The sequence below is a fragment of the Hippoglossus hippoglossus genome, chromosome 22, assembly GCF_009819705.1.
Source record: "Hippoglossus hippoglossus isolate fHipHip1 chromosome 22, fHipHip1.pri, whole genome shotgun sequence".
In the NCBI taxonomy this organism is placed as follows: domain Eukaryota; kingdom Metazoa; phylum Chordata; class Actinopteri; order Pleuronectiformes; family Pleuronectidae; genus Hippoglossus; species Hippoglossus hippoglossus.
In genome coordinates this window covers 9,973,022-9,989,571 of record NC_047172.1, presented here as the reverse complement: position 1 = coordinate 9,989,571, position 16,550 = coordinate 9,973,022, and the positions used below count along the sequence as shown (strand labels likewise).

At 42.8% G+C, this 16,550-nt stretch overlaps 1 protein-coding gene across 2 annotated transcripts in view; it reads right to left on the bottom strand.

Annotated features, from left to right (window-relative positions):
• Nucleotides 1-16,550, bottom strand: part of pacrg (PARK2 co-regulated) — a 131,195-nt gene that overhangs the window by 49,431 nt on the left and 65,214 nt on the right. For both annotated transcript variants that reach the window (XM_034576947.1, XM_034576948.1), the window contains one exon: nt 9,551-9,700. In XM_034576947.1, the coding sequence (XP_034432838.1) occupies nt 9,551-9,700 (150 nt within the window). The remainder of the gene's footprint in view (nt 1-9,550; nt 9,701-16,550) is intronic.

Below are 16,550 nucleotides of genomic sequence, written 5' to 3'. Positions count from 1 at the left end.
TAATCTCATTGAAAAGGGGAGGGAACGGAGAGAGGAAAAGGACCCTCATAACTCATCCAATTAGGTAATTGAGAGCCACTTGGATTAGAGGGAATGAAAGGAGGAGCCCCGCTGGGATTGAGGACGACTGGTTTGTGTTAATTTGGTTAATGAAAACGATGACGAAATATGTTTGGCAACGACTTCTTTTTTCCCCCAATTACCAAAGTGAGACAATGACGTGACAACAATGTCATAAGTTCACAATTCACAAGTGGAATGGCACTCAGTCGACAGCATGGCTCCGCGAAGGCCCAACGGTTCCCTTGACTTCAATAAAGCTGCACCAAATTTCACACACACATAGATATAGTTATTTTCATCGAGATCCATGAATTATTCCCTGGGAAAATTATATAAATGTAGAAAAACACCCTCTTTAAAAATAATTTAACGAAAATGTAGTATAAAATAAAAAACAAAAACACTTTCACCGGTGAGAAAAACAAAAATATAATGATGGAACTGTTCTTCTTTAAACTGATGCTCAGCACATTTCTCTACCTGCACACTTGAATCATATTCCTGGTGATTCAGCAGAGCAGCAGCACAGCCATGAACACACACTGACAACAACGTGAGAACGGACCTCGCTCTGCACTGCAGGAGATCAGGCAACACACAGTGAGGGAGAAAGAACATGACAGTAACCAAAACGGGGCGGCGTTTGGACCCATCTCAAATTCAAAATGGCCAAGAGGAAAAAGTTAATGTATAGTAGTGTCGGGGGAGAATCCCTGTGGCTTGAACATCACTGAGAGGAAAAGCACAAACCTGAGGAGACACCTCAAAGGTGCAACCAACAGACACTGAGGTGACCTGTGACCTGTGACCTGTTACGCCATGTAGAGCCAACTAAAGGCAGTGGTGTATCTATTAGCATTATCTATTTATTAAAATGCACACTGAGTTTAATGTAGAAGATTGTTTTGCTCTTGAATAAAATCTGATCCCAGAACTTGTTGTAGCTGCCTGGGTCTTTTTATTGTTTTGTTTGTGAATTGGTTCAAAATGTTTTCTTCACAAATTTATTTCGATGGTAATTTACAACCTATTAAGAACACACTGTGCACAACACAACCAGGCACAGCCAAAATAAACACCTTTCTGTCACAAGATTATGAAGGTAAGATTTATTTCAGGGCTTCGTTTGGATTGCGAAGAGCTTTCTGTTTTCTGTTTTCTCTCTGATCGACTCATGTTACAAAAATTAGATTGTGTTGGATTTGTTAAGGTTGTTGCACTTTTCCAGACTTAATTGTTCCAATCAGTGTCGGATGAAATCTTATTTGAGAGGACTTTCACTGAAAAGCTCATCCTTAATTGAAACCAGACAAAAATATTGATCATTTTCTTTTAGTTAGATGAGACTGAAATGAAACATTTAGGTAGAAGCTGTCTCTATCTTACTTCTAGTCCATCAATGACCTTCAATGATTAAGGCCTTGGGATAGAGTGAGCCCAATGCTGCGAGGTTTAGGATTCTATGAGTAGAGGTTGTGTACAAATGTGTGCACAGAACCCAGAGGTAAGTGGGACTCATGTTGACGGGCTTTTACGCAGAAGAGGACACATTTTCTACCTCTTTCCATTTTGTAGAGGCATTAGCCACCTGCGACTCTCCCAGAAGAAAGTTTAATGTTATTTGTAACTGACCACCTGGAGCTCTCTAAACTCTCAAATATAAACCACCATGATACACAGCAAACACCAGACATCGCATTTGTACTTGCAGGACAATGCCGCTGACTTTTAAATTGTGTTATGTGATCGGCGTCCAAGATTCCAGTAAACCTTTAGCAAAATGTGAGGTAGGTTCGCAATAAAGACATCACTGAAAAGTAATGGCTCTATACTTACTGTGAATTAAGGTGCGCTTGTTTACTATATGCCATATGGTGTGAAATTCAAATGACATACTGAGGAAATGATACGACCCATAGACATAAAGATAGTCGACCTGACAGCTCTCCAAAAGTGAAGTGAATTTTCTAAATTATGTTTTTTGTAATTTTGTGAATGGTCTTTTTCTGCTGACACCCTATGCCTCACTTCAGCAACCCCTGACCTAGACACAGCATTCTTGTCTTGTCCAAGGACAGGACAAGACAAGTCGGATAAGATGACACGAAGTGCTTGCCACCACAAAATACAGAGTAAAGTGTTGACAGTGCATGACTCAGTGTTAGATAATGTGTGACCCAGCCAAAGGGTATAAATCACCAATGTTTATTTCTTACTTTGCTCATACATGTTGTGCTTTTGTTGTGAAGATGCCAAATTAAATCAGAACCCAAATTGACATCGCTCTTTATTCAACAGAAATTGCCTCCACAAAGTCATGGTGGCTTGACTGGCGTCCATATGCAGGATATTTTGGATTCATTTTTGTACACCGGGAGGAAGAGGAGGCACGTCACCTATCATTTTATACAGCCTGGGATATAACCAGAAACGAAGCAATTAAATCATACCATGGGACGGGAGGAGGATTGAAGTACTGCTGGCCAGCCTCCACGCACTACAGCAATCGAAGTGGGGCTGTGTTAAAGCTGCAAACTGTGCAAAGACGCCAAATTCTATTTAATTTTGAACACTGCCAGCTTAAAGGATCTGTGCCATTTAAAGAGTGGATCCCATAATTCCCCTAAGTGCTTCACATTGCAGAAGGCACTATGTACGAATTAATGAACGAATCAACAAACACAAAGCCAAGCTCTTCCTGAGGGGGCCTCTCTCGGGCATTCGTAAAAGTACATTATCTAACCTGAGGGAACAATAGAGACACAAATATGTTCCAGCCGGAAAAAGGAAAAGTCAAATGTGTCCATCACAGTCTGCAAAGTAAAAAGTTTGAGAGGGTCAATCTCAGACCAAGTGGAAGGTGTGTATATCTTTGTGTGTGTGTGTGTGTGTGTTATTGGACCGATCTGTCTGTCTGCATGCAGAGCAGCCCCGTTTATGCATGAATCTGGCTGCTTATCAGCTGACCTTTAAATTGGAGCCGCAGAGCGACTGCAGGCCCAGGGGCTCACGCTCGCACCTGATTGGCTGCTGTGAGTCAGACCTGCTGACAATAGAAATTAACAGAGGCAGGTGGGCATATCCGCAGGCGGAAGGAGTACGGGAGTGGGGAGAGAGATAGGGGAGTTGGGCAGTCGGAGGAGGGGGGGGGCGCCGCATTAATATAAAAATATATTTCCTCTATTTCCCTCAACTGTCTTTTCTTAAGCTTCAGGAGAGGAGAAAAAAAGTCATTATGTGCTGTGAAGCATGCTAACGGTAGAGCAGGTAAGAACAGGCGAGCTCGGCATTACCTGGATTTCATCTCTCCCTCACTCGTGCTATCTTTCCTTCCATCTCTCTTCTCTCTCTCTCTCCGTTTCTCTTACTCTTGTACTTTAATAGCAGAGGGGTCTTGGCAAACTGTGATTGCTTGATAGATAGATATCTCCTATTGGAGAGAGGTGCATGGAAGAGGAGACGGGGGCAGAGGATGAGGTGTGTGTTCTGTTGTCCGCAGGGACAAGGGGCTCTGTGTGTCTGTGAGGATGATGGATTACATGGGGGCCACAGGTCTTTGTGTGTGTCTGCGTGTGTGTTTGTATGTGTGTGGAGTGGGTGGGTGTGGGTGGGGCGCACGGCCCTCTCTTATGTGTCGCTATGTCCACAGTGAAAGCATGGCAGTGAACTAATTTTTCACAATGGCAGCTGGAAAAGGTCATTAAATAAAGCAAATGTTTGTGAATGGGAATCCCCAGGAATTAACTCTCATATCATACGTATATGCAACAGTGCAGCGTTCTGGCAAAAAAGCAAGAGCATTATGTTGTATTGTGGACAACAGCACAGGTGGCTGAGTAGGCTGGCATACGCTTGGCCTTCTGTCAGATTAAAATGAGATGAGGAGAAAATGCTTTGGATTTGATTTGCCTGTGTGTGTGTGTGTGTGTGTGTGTGTATCTTTATGATAACCATTTCATAGCGTGGCAGCAACATGTACATGATTTGGTTGCACGGTTGATGGAGTGTCCTTGCCTCCTTGTTCCTCCCTGTCCTTCTGTCTGACAGAGGTTACCAGGTCAGCCAGCTCTTCCTGTTTATTTTCATTCCAGCTATCAGCATGGGCTGTTACTGATACGCACTGTATTCATGAAGACGTCCAGCATGAGCAATGTGTGTGTGTGTGTGTGTGTGTGCATGTGTGTCATGTGATGCTCAAATAAACCAGGCCCACAGGGGGAAGACAGAAAGGCCGGCCACAGCACTTCATCTGTCACCAACACAAAAACCTCACCAGTCGCTGAGGAAAAGAAGACAGAGAGCCACTATCACAACCCCTGTTTGTGTGTGTTTGTGTGTGTGTGCGTGTGTGTGTGTTTTTGTGTGTGTGTGCTCAGCAATGCATGTGCGTGAGACCTTATCATAGCTGGCCACATTCCTAGCAGGAAGATAAAAGAGGCCAAATGAACCAGATCAGCGCAGTGTGTTTGTGTGTGTGTGTGTGTGTGTGTGTGATATACTGCATGTATGAGTGTGTGTATGTGTGTGAAAGAGAGGGTTTGTCAGTGATGAATAGGAGTTTAAAGACCCACACCTCATGGAAAAAAGCGGAGAAAATCTTCCGGACATCAACAACAATGCTACCCTGCAGGCTGGAATTAATACCAGAGGAGCCCTCCAGGCAAACATCAACAACATTCACACACAATGTACAGTCATGTAGCAGCAGAACATGTCATGAAAAACCCCGCCTTGTATTGTCCTCGGCCATTTATGCTTCACTTTTGTTCTCCTTTAAATAGTGACGCTAAAAATGTTTTTACAACCAAATCCTTTCTCAGCAAATTGTGTTTTGAGATGTTTATAGTGTACTGAACACTGCGTGCTGTGTACTGAGAGCACAACCACATCAGATATATTGTATTAGGTTGCCAGTATACTACAGCAAGATTATCATTATTATTTTATATATACAATTTGATTATTACAGTTTAAATTAAACATACTGTCGGAAGATTTTTTGTTTTCTCAAGCAGTGATATCAGTAGTGGTCTCAAAAAGGTATTGTTTGGGCTCTCGGGGAAACTTTTTAAGAAGAACCCTTGTCTCAGCTCTTTACCTCTATACTGTATCTGATATTCCAACATTACGTCACAAACTCATGTCCTTTATAAGTGTTCAAAATCTGAATCATGTCACTATGTAGAATCCATTCAGTTTTATTCAAAGCTACAGCAACTGAAGGAATGTATCTGATAGTGGAAACACTGAAGAAAGAGACAATGAAGGAAGAATTTGTGTTTGATGTGGGTCGCTCACATAAAGTGAAGCCAAAATGTGTCTATAGCCACTGGTGCTTAGGAGCAGTATAGGTCATAAACCCCACCTCCTCCATGTTAGCAGATGGGACATAGACCAAAGTAAACTGTCTGAAGATTGTTTCTGTAATTTAAGGTTGTTCTTATCACACTGATGTATGTCCAAGTGTTAATTTTTCTGGTATGTTTGGTTTTAATTAGTTATTTGATGCTATAAAATAATAATGAATGATTGACAGCTGACACTAGCATGCAATTGGTCGGGCGTGTGTATTGGTGGGACCTCGGCTCCATTCGTGGATCGCAGCTGCTCAGACTCTGGCTCCAAATGACATCATCAGAGCAAGATGGCATCGTTCGATTCCAGGATATTTAGGCTTTATTTCTGGATAGTAAGAGGAAGTAGAGATGCGTTGTCCATCTTTATTTACAGTCTGTGGTCGCTCATGTCGCAAACTCAATCAGTTCAGTGTTGGCAGCCATTAGATCCCTATTGAAGTCCCCAGAATACTTTGTGTGTTTACTCTGCTGCCTTGAAAAATTCCACAAAGTCTCTGTCTCTCTCTCTTCCTCCGATAACGTACAGTAGATGAGTTCCTTCCTTCCGTCGAGCTGAGAAGAGGAATTTGCTGGATGAGGGAGCACATCTCTGCCTCATAAGGAACGTTGTTGCATTTCATTAGGGATAAGATTCATCACAGCAAGCAAACAAGAGAGCCGTGCAAATCTCATCGGAGGAATTCTTACACTATCCTCAGCATTGTCTCTCACACTCACACATATACACACACACACACACACATACACACACAGCTGATTGGCAAAAAGCACAAAGCAAACAAAGGCTAAAAGAGCTGATTCAGGAAGCACAGGGGGACATCAAGGACGTTGATACTATGTGATTGCTCATTACTGCGCACTTCAAAATGACACATTACTCTGTCATTGGTAAAAAATGACAGTCGGCTGCTTAAAGGTGAACAGATATTGCTGTGTTTTTCTCACTGAACAATGGAACCACTCGTTCTTCAGAGGCCTGTGTCCCAGAGAAGCTGCAGCATGAGAGCGCTCTCCTGGTCAGAGGTCCAGCGCTCTGTCTGAGTGAAGGGACACCCAGGGGTCCGTTTTGGAGATGGCTGTTAAGTCCCAGCGCTGACCCGGGAAAAATGTCTCAGATAAGGCCTGTATACAGACCAATTTAACAGGTCGCAACCTTGTCTCCGAGTGGGAGCGACACAGCAGGAGTGTGTGAACACAGCCTAGGGGATCTGTCCCATGATGAGATGCTGGTGATATCTAACTGTAGCTCTGACCCTACAGCAGGGCTGTCAGCCTATTGATTCACAGCTCAAACAGCTAGGGAGACAGGGACAGAGTCAGGTTGTGTAGCCTCGACTGGAACAGTGTGTGATATGTGTGCCTGCCCGTGTATGTGCGCCTGCAGTAGACATCTGGTCGAGCATTATGCGCCCAAGGCTGGCAGACCTGAACAACAGCGAGCGGAGAGACAGAGACAGAATGCTGGGGCCTTCATCGATACTGAATCCAACAGCTGCATACTGGTCGGGACACAACAGATCTATTCATGACAGATGTACACAAATGTGGACACACACACAGACACACTCTTGGCATGTACCGGACAGTGGCCCCGTTGTGGCTCGGGAGATAAGAGGGATGCCATGCAAGCTCTGGGAGTTACAGTGTGGGAGTGCCAGAAGGAGATGTTACCACACACTGCAAGACAATCCTCTGTTTCTCCAAGTGCATAAAACACAATGATCTTGTCTGTCAGCTCCAAGCAGCACACTGGCTCCTGTTGAGACAACTGACTGAGCGTGGGATTGGTACTGGAGGTGTGTATAAGTGATATTAGGAAATAAATGGGCTTCAATGAAAGCTTTGATATTGATATAAACAAGTCACATAGAACAGAAGAGACAGGGAGACAGTGTCTGTGTGAGAACAACAGCCTGAAAATATTTGCTTTTTAAAAAGAGAAGGAACACGGAGCTGTGGTTTACAGTGTTCGGTCCGTGAAAGAGAAGCATCTATTCCCAGTCTTTATGTGTGAGCGGAGTGGGTGGTGGAGGACATGAATTGACAGCTCATCTAACACTAAGGCTCCAGATGGAGAAATAATATAATTAGGAAAGATTATTTTCTGTCTATCCATCCATCAATCCATCTATCTATTCATGAATTTATAAACATACTCAGGTACCTTGGTTAAACTTTGTCTCTCTATCATTCAGCATTATATGAGACATATTATGCTCATATCCAGGAATTTTAATCTTAATTACAATAGTGATTATTTAATCTTAATTTCCAAATGACGTAGAAAGGAAGTAAAATGTATTGTTTATTGAAGTCAAAAGATATTCCAGTGCAATATGTTGTTTCGCAGGTTGATCATTTATCACCATCTTGTCAGAGATAGTTTCAAGGAGACATATTGTGCTCATAATCACCTTCATAATTTTAATTTGGGTTATTAGTTGAAAATGCTTCCATGCTCCAATGCTCAGAAAACACATCACTCTCCTCATACCGTCCAATCGCTGAAGCTCCTCTTTTCAGCCTCTGTCTGAAACGCTTGGTTTTAGCTCCCGTCTCTTTAAGAGCTGGCCTACACTGTTGTGTGCTGGCCTACACCTTGCTTTGTTACGGGGCTTGCCACAGTAGCCACTTGGCATTAGGCATAATTTGTGGCATCGCGATATCACATGAAAGTATCTGCACGACTACTGACAAGTTGTTTCAGGAGTTCCAAGAGCTGCGTGTTCTGTGGGGTAGAAGAGCTCTGATGGACTTTTGGGTTTTTAACTTTGAAGATGTTTTACTTACCCAAAAACTTCACACACAAAAAGAAAAACTGAGAGGCTAATAATGGCTCCTTTAACTAAACTTTTAAAAAAGATCGAAACTCTACTGGATGCCTTTAAATTGCTGAACGGGAAGCATCACGCTTGTTAAGCAGATCGAGTCCTGTGCTTGGGCAAATGTGTGCTCCCCTCTCTGGCCCAGAGTGGTCTCTCTGTGAGAGGTCAATAACAGGGACGTCTGCCAGGTGAGAGGTTGGCTCGGGTTTAATCGATGCTCGCCAGTGGAGGACACACACATGCAGGCAGGCAGGTAGACAGGCCGGCACAGTAGCTACCACGCAGAGATAAAACTACTCCCGGTGGGGTTCACCAGCCAACTGCTGAGCCTGCGCCACAGTGGAGAAACTCACGCTTCAAAACGGTTTAGGGGATTGATCTGACAGCTAATTTAGAGAGGAGATTTGCTAATAAGGCAGGCTTTTCTTTTCCGTCCTTTGTCTTTCCCCGCTATCTCTTTCAGCTCCCTTCTTCCTTTTTTTAGACATGAGCAAATAGTAACAGATAATGTTAGCGAATTAAATAGACAAGAGATTCAAATTGGATATTGATTATAAGACTAAAGCCTTGTGCTTTCTGGCGTTAAAGCCTGTGTTTAAGTGACTGATTGACAGCATCACTCTCCACGTCCTACTGATTGTGGTGAGCGGTGTTTGGGTTCTGTTGTGCCTCTAAACCTTGAATGGGCCCACATCATGTCACACCATGCTAAGTGCTTTGACGCAGCCACACAAAGAGCCCAGTCTATCTGAGGCTAATCTCCCCCAGGTCCACCCAGGTGGGGGCTTTCAGAGGGAGCAAGGACAAAGTATTTTCCTCAACATCCCGGCACAATGTGGCCTGACGGACAGCAGAAAGGACAAAGTCTGTCCAATGGATCTTTAAGTGGAGGAAAGAGAAAGAAAAACGGTTTCCAGGGGACAGGCCCATGCGCTGGTCATGCAGAGAAAAGAAAAGGTAGAAAACAGGATGCGTTCTGAATACAACTTGCAAGATTCCCAGCGAAACGAAAACAGGGGTAAAACTTAAGCATTGTATTTTCCAGAACTGAGCAGCTCTGTGGGATCCCCTGGTACAAACCGCAGCAGCAACACAGTGTACAGATACATGTCAATATCTATCACTGCCTTTCACAGCCTAGTGAACGCGTGCTTGTTCGTCACTTCACTGACACAGTGGCAGTACTAGCACAAAAATGATTTATAACACAAAGGGACGAGCTCGCGCGAGGACGGAGTCGCGTCACGCTGACACACCATCTGTCCCAGTATTCACACTCCAACCATTTGAAAGTCTGTAACTCACTGTTCACGTTCTTGAAGATGTTGAGAATGGGGAGGATCTGCCGGTAGTACGGCACCAGGGCCTCTCCCACCATGTCTGCAGACATCACCAGATGCTGCAGGACTTTGAGCGTGGTGCAGATCACCTGGCGGTTCCTGGTGTTCAGGGCGTCTGGAGGTGAGACAACACTGTCAGTGAGGTTTTCAAACTTGTCGTTATAGGATGTAAACTGGATTTACAGTCTGTTTGCTCAGGCTGAGGCCTGGAGGTACAGTAAATGAAGAGCAATTCTAGAGTCTGCAGCTATATCGTACATGCAATGTGTTTATAAGACACACGGCTAAAATACACATCAATCTTAACACACGCACAAACACATACACCCCCTTTCCCTTGAAACCATTTCCTTTATATAGCTGGGCTTTGATTTAGACTGGCTTGTCTGCAATCAGTGATTTCAAATGCACTAGGGAGGCAGGGGTAAGTGAGAGCCAATCACTGGGCTATTTGGCCTACAGCTGCACTTAACTCCATCTCCCACTGATAGAGAGAACAAAAAGGAATGATGGTGGGAGAGACGGAGGGCTACAGAGATCAAGAGAGACAAATACAGAAAGAGAGAGAGAGAGAGAGAGAGAGAGAGAGAGAGAGAGAGAGAGAGAGAGAGAGAGAGAGGAAAGGTAGGAAAAATAACAAAATACAAAATGTCAGAAAGTGATAAAGAGACATGACAGGCAGAGGGCAAAGGCTCAGAAAATAACTGTGATTACCAACTAAGACTGACATATTTTTTCAAGTTCTTTACGCATGTTGTAGTTTTTCTGGTAATTCCCTTTGTGCAAGCTGTCAGTCTAAAACTGCGCACTCCTTTTTAGAAAAACAGACCAAAGCTCTTTCGCTTTAGGAAACCTTAAACTGTCATTTGATGCCTACTCGCACAAAAAGGGAATCGTAATGGCATCACAGCATCCATTTTGCAAGTAAGCGCATACAACAACAAAAAAATGAAAAGAACCAAAAAATAAAAAGCATTTAAAAACAGAGAGTCAAAGCAAAGGAGGCAGCTCGAGTGGGTGAGTGGGCAGAGACACCACGAGCTTGGGAACTAAAAACTGAAATAAACTTATTGCCAGAAATCAAAAGACACTAGAAATTGAAAAAAAAGGGGAAAAATGTAAATAAATATAACAGATACTGTTGCACTAAGTTTTTACACTGGTATTTGAGAAATATAAATGTATGGAGTTGTTGCAAACTTAAATTGAATGCTTTCTCTCCCTCTTTCAATTGTCTCATTCTGTCCTGACACCTGATTTTGCAAGAGGGATGGAGCTGTCACAGGACAAATGGCAGCCAACGGACACATCAAACAGGACTAGAATAAAAACAAACTCATGAAATGTGTTGATGATGACAAAGCTTAGGTGCAATCAAGTTGGTTTACAAGCAACTCTGAAGCAAGGCTGCTCATTTGCTTAAGAAACAGTTGAGTGTAAAATATAAACTCAGAGAAAAGTCGACACACATCACAACTATCGCTGCAGATAGCGCTGCGTTGTGCTAATGAAAGCTCTGGACGTAGCGCTGCCACGAAAACGAAGCTACATTGATTCTGCTCTTGATAAATCCCTATCTGTCTCAATCAGCAAAATCAATTAATACATAAATAACGTATTAGTATTACTCGTGATGACATCCTTTCTATTCCCATCCAGAGCGCTAGATTCAAACTGACTTGAGAAGCCTGAGACGAAAAAGGGAGCAACAACCCCAGAATATCGTGTGACAGTTTGAGCGCTCAGTGAACAGCATAATGCACCCCCCCCCCCCACCGCCTGTGTTAAAACGGCTCATATGCAAATAGAAAACTGTCACAAACGCACCCACACACAAACTCAAAACAGTCACATGCACAGATAAACACACACAATCACACGGACATGCACATGCACACAAATTACAGCACGTAAACAAACACATTAGAAGCAATCAGGCTAAATGTCAGCTTCAGCCATAAGCGCAGGCAGTGGTGAACATGGCAGCAGCAGTAGTAGTAGTAATGAAATATGAAGTTATACGTAGAAGAGTTTTGAGATGCGGTTATTCCTAATGGTCATTGTTTGCACCAACTGTGACACGAACACAACAACTCTCCCTTTCACTCTCGTGATTGAGGCTCTGTGAATTCGGTGCAGTCTTCTCCGAAACGATAGGTGTCACCGCTCAGAAAAAATACAACCCCACTGCCGGGAAAAGGTTTGATTAGATTAGATTACATTAGATTAGATTACATCACACTTTATTGTCCGAATCTCTTCTGAAATTTGTCTTGCATCCCAAGACGTCCATTGCCAAACATTTAATTACACAACAGAACAAAAAAAGGCTTTATAAAAGAGCAGGAAGCTGATAGGTCGAAGGAATAAAACATTACATTTGAGCTGGTACGTATGGCAGGATTTGATTTGGTGTATAAATGAGAGAAAATTACAAACTGAACTGGGTCCATTGTCCATTTCAGCATATGAGAGCTTCGCCTATAGACGTGTCTTTGTCCGTGTCAGTGATGGTGTAAGTGTATGCGAGTGTGGGTGAGGCCTATGCAGAGGACCAGATGATGCTGAATGAGCGAATGCATTGTGCTTCGTGCCATCTCTCCATCTCTGCCCCAGTGTCTCCGCAGACAGACAAGCGCGGCGATATCTGCCATCACCCAGATAAGGTGGAATGTGGAATGACAGGAATTTCAAACCTACATAACAAACAATGAAATTCTAATTACCAGCCAGCGCAAACAATTTTCACTGTTGTGACATTTGGACCGCGAGACTGTTCAATTATTCATTGGCACTCTCGTCTGGCTGAAAAAAAAAGAAAAGAGAAAAATTAAAAGAGAGGGGGAGAAGGTAGCTGAGGACCTGATGTATTAATGCTGGTTTATAAAACCTGTGTTGAGACCAATCTGAATAAAGCAATCGTCTATTCATGCTAGGACTTGCTTCGTATTCAGTGTGAAAATAAAACAACGCTGACCTTGTATTCTATTTCCTATGAAATGTCAGAGGTAGGGAGACACGTCGGTAGATTTTAGCAGTGAATTGTTCTCGCTCGGAGTATAAATATACTTTTCAGATCAGAAGAAAATGTTCCCCTTGCAGTGCCGTGACTGAGGATCTCCTTGTAATGAAATTCTCATTTTGGCTCAAAGCTGAACAAATGTTATGCCAATCAACGAGGCTCAGTGGAGACACGGCTCGGAATCCTCCTCCCTATTTAAAGACAACGGAAAAACCCAGACCCCAGCATTTCAGTAACAGTTTACCCTTCCTTTTTAAGTCACCATGATCCTGAATCTTTTTGTTTCCGCTCCGTAACAAAATGCCAGCATTTCATATAAAACCATTCACTATTCTCATCCTGCACACTCAGCTGTTTTACTATTATTATTATTGCTATTATTCATATTATTATTGTTGCAGTGGTCGCTTCCAACACGGGGAAAAACACCCTTTAGAATTTATTAGAACCAATTAGCTGTATATAAAGATGGACGCCATGACAGCTCCAAAAAGTGAAGCAAAATCATCTCAATTGCCCCCTTGTGGCTGGCTGCAATATTGTCATAAACCCACCTTCCTCCATGTTAGCAGATGGGACAAGGACCAAACTATAAAGTCAAAGTCCACATTAAATAAAATGTTTTTATCACACTGATGTATGTTGAAGTTTTACCAGTAAATTTGGTTTTTATTAGTTATTTGATGCAATATAATTGGGGAGAAATGTCATGATTGACAGCTGAGAGCGACTCACGATTGGTCGACCACATGTATTGGTGGGACCTGGATACTGCGACTCTGGCTCCAAATGACGCCAAGGCACAAGATGGCGGGATTCGCGTCTATGACATTTCGGCTTCATTTCTGAACAATGGGACAAAGTGAAGACAAGTTGTCCATCTTGATATACCGTTTATGTCAGAACCACAACAATGGATTGTTCTTCTTCCTTTCTTTCAACACATTTCTAATTTACTTAACAATAATAAAACTTAAACATTGAATCCATAACTGTACAAGCATCTTTTATTCTCTTGTTTTATCCGCTTTTCTTCACCTAGTCTCTCTGGTGAGGTGTGATGGGAACCGAATATACAGTATGTGAAAGAGTTCAGCGTTTAAGTCAGTGAGGACACAGCGTTCAAGTATAATGTCAGACGGAGCCTCCTTCATTGTGTATTCTCATTGGGTGACCTGCAGTCATCATCAAAATTCACCAGGGCCTGACATGACTCAGTCGCTCTGCAGATAAGAGCCTGCCAGCCACATTGAAGATGTATTAACGTCAGAGGAGAAAAATATATATCTTGCCATTTTAAACTGCAGACGGCGTTTTACTTTCTTCCACTTTTCTATCATCCCTTCTTCTTCCGTGCTCCATAGAAAAGTAATTAATCTGCAACGGAGACACGGACTGGCGGCTTTGCCTCGTGGACGGTGAAACAGGCCTGATTTTTAATAAACCAAAAAGTTAATAAGGAGCAGGCCATTTAAAATTCCATTATCAGTGAGAAGTGTGTGTTTTCATGGGGAGCATAACCATCACCTTTGGTCTAGCCTCCCGAAGGCAAACGACCAAAACCGCTGAGAGGTTTGAGTTTGTAAATTAAAGCCTAAAGTTAGCGAGTGGCCCAGCCACTCTCTGTATAATGTTTAGTAGTGTGTGAAGTGGGTGCCTCTTGATAAAGGCTAAAATACACGTTAGGCTATCCAAATATTTAAAGAACCAGTGAGTAGGATTTAATGACATCTAGCTGTGACGTCAGAGACTGCAACCGACTGAATTCCCCTCACTACGCCCTTTAGGAGAGAGAACCTATGGGGTCAAGATAACATCAAAACATGAAAGGCCCTTGTAAGAGCCAGTGTTTGGTTTGTCTGCTCTGGGCTACGGTAGAAAACATGGGGGTATAGCATGGTGGGGTGTGTGGAAGAGGAGCCCCTTCCTATATGGGTATGAAGGACTCAGTCTTAGCTTAGAGTGGTTATACATGAGTGAAAACATAATTATGAATACTATATTAAACTTTTTATAATAGATTTTACACAGCGGTTATTTGAACAATCTTTTAAAAGATAGTGATGAATCAATAAACTGCGACACAACATATTGCACTGGTAAAGCATGGGATTGATCAAATATATATTTATTCAATAAACTTCACTTTTACTAAATCATTTCTTAAAAATCTAGATAATAAAGTCAACAACTAAACCAAAATCAGCAACATGCAGGAAAAACTAGATGTGTCAGTTTATAGGCTGTGTGGTGAAGACCTTGCTGTGTGACTCAGTGCCACACGTGGGGCGGTGACAGACTGTGCCAGGGTCAGTCCTTCACTGTGTCTCCGTGTTTCCAACAGCCCTGCCTGGTGTTGGCCGTCACACCCCTCTGCCTCCACATACGTCCAATACACACACACGCATAAACATGAAACACACACACACACACACACACACACACACACGACTGGCCAACTGTCCATGACTTGAACACTGTCTCAGGCTCACTGGGCGCCACTTAAAGGTTCCCACTTTGAAACTGACACTCGACTTGGCAGCTGCGCCAAACAAAAGACCCGTGTGTGTGTGTTTGTGTGTGTGTGTGTGTTCGTGTGTGTAGACATTTTCCAACATAAGCCACAAAAACTCTGCAATCCTGTAACTTCCCTGTACTTTGATCCTGCTGTTGTCCACCGCACAAGAAACCTTTCCCATCCGCATTACCGTAAATTCTCATGTCTATTTTTGAAGTCGTCCAACACTTCCCCTTGCGATGTGACCTTTCCGCCCACCTCCATCTGCCAAGTTGTGCGGGTGTGTGTGTGAGTGTGTGTGTCGGTGTCAGTGTGGAAAAAAGGTAAGGAGGCACAACTCGATGACACAGTTAAATGTGGCACGTCACCGCATTCATGGCAGATTATCAGGCATGCTTTTAGAGCTGCCCTCTTCCGGCAAACACGAAGGCAAGGACGCTTCGCCCTGAGGGTTTAATGTAATAATAGGAACAGTATGACTGAGAAACCAAATTAGGACTTGTCACAGGACTGGTCGTATGGTAATGTTAGAATCTGTTGTAGCACGAGCGTGTAAGACAGGTGAGTCTATTCCTGGCAAAGCATGTCGTTCTATTTTGGTTACACTCCTCTGTAACGTTGCCTCAGAGTGCTTTGAAAGCGCCATTGTGTGTAATTATTCAAAAATGTATTATTACATTTTGGATATAGAGGAAGATGCTATGCTATTAATGATATTCAAATAACAATTAGCTTTTTGGATTTAAAGAAAAAAAAGGTCAATATTTGTGATACTTTGTTGAGATCTGGTTTTTCGGCAACTAGACTACATGTGTGCCCCCATCCTGTTTGTGCTATTCTAATTTATTTAAATATGCAGCTTGTTACACCATCAGCAACTGGGAATGCCGTCTGGTCCCAGGATTTGTCAGCAAACACAAATCAAAATGTAATGATGCTGTCATCAAAATAGTGAATAATGTAATAATGACATGGAACGATATTTATGGGGACGGCAATTAAACTGTAACTGAGCAGATTAATTGACTGTCAATCACTCATGAAATAACAATGTTTACTTACGGAAGGGCTTTGCAATTCAAATGAAGAAGAGAGCAGAGCCGTCCTGCTGCCGACGTTAATTAAATAGTTGCTGTATCTTAACTGTTTAAAATTGTAGTGATGATTCTGGAGGATTATTCAACATATTTCCACACTGAAAAAAACAAAAACTATCACAGTGCTGCATATTTCAAAAGCACAATTTCCATCTCTGGTTTCTCTCTTCTTTTCCTCGTATTCCTTAAGTGTTGAGATAACCACACGTTTTTCCTTCAGTGAATGTTAAATGACAATCAACACGCACGTGCACGCGCACGCACACACACACACACACACACACACACACACACACACACACACACACACACACACACACACACACAC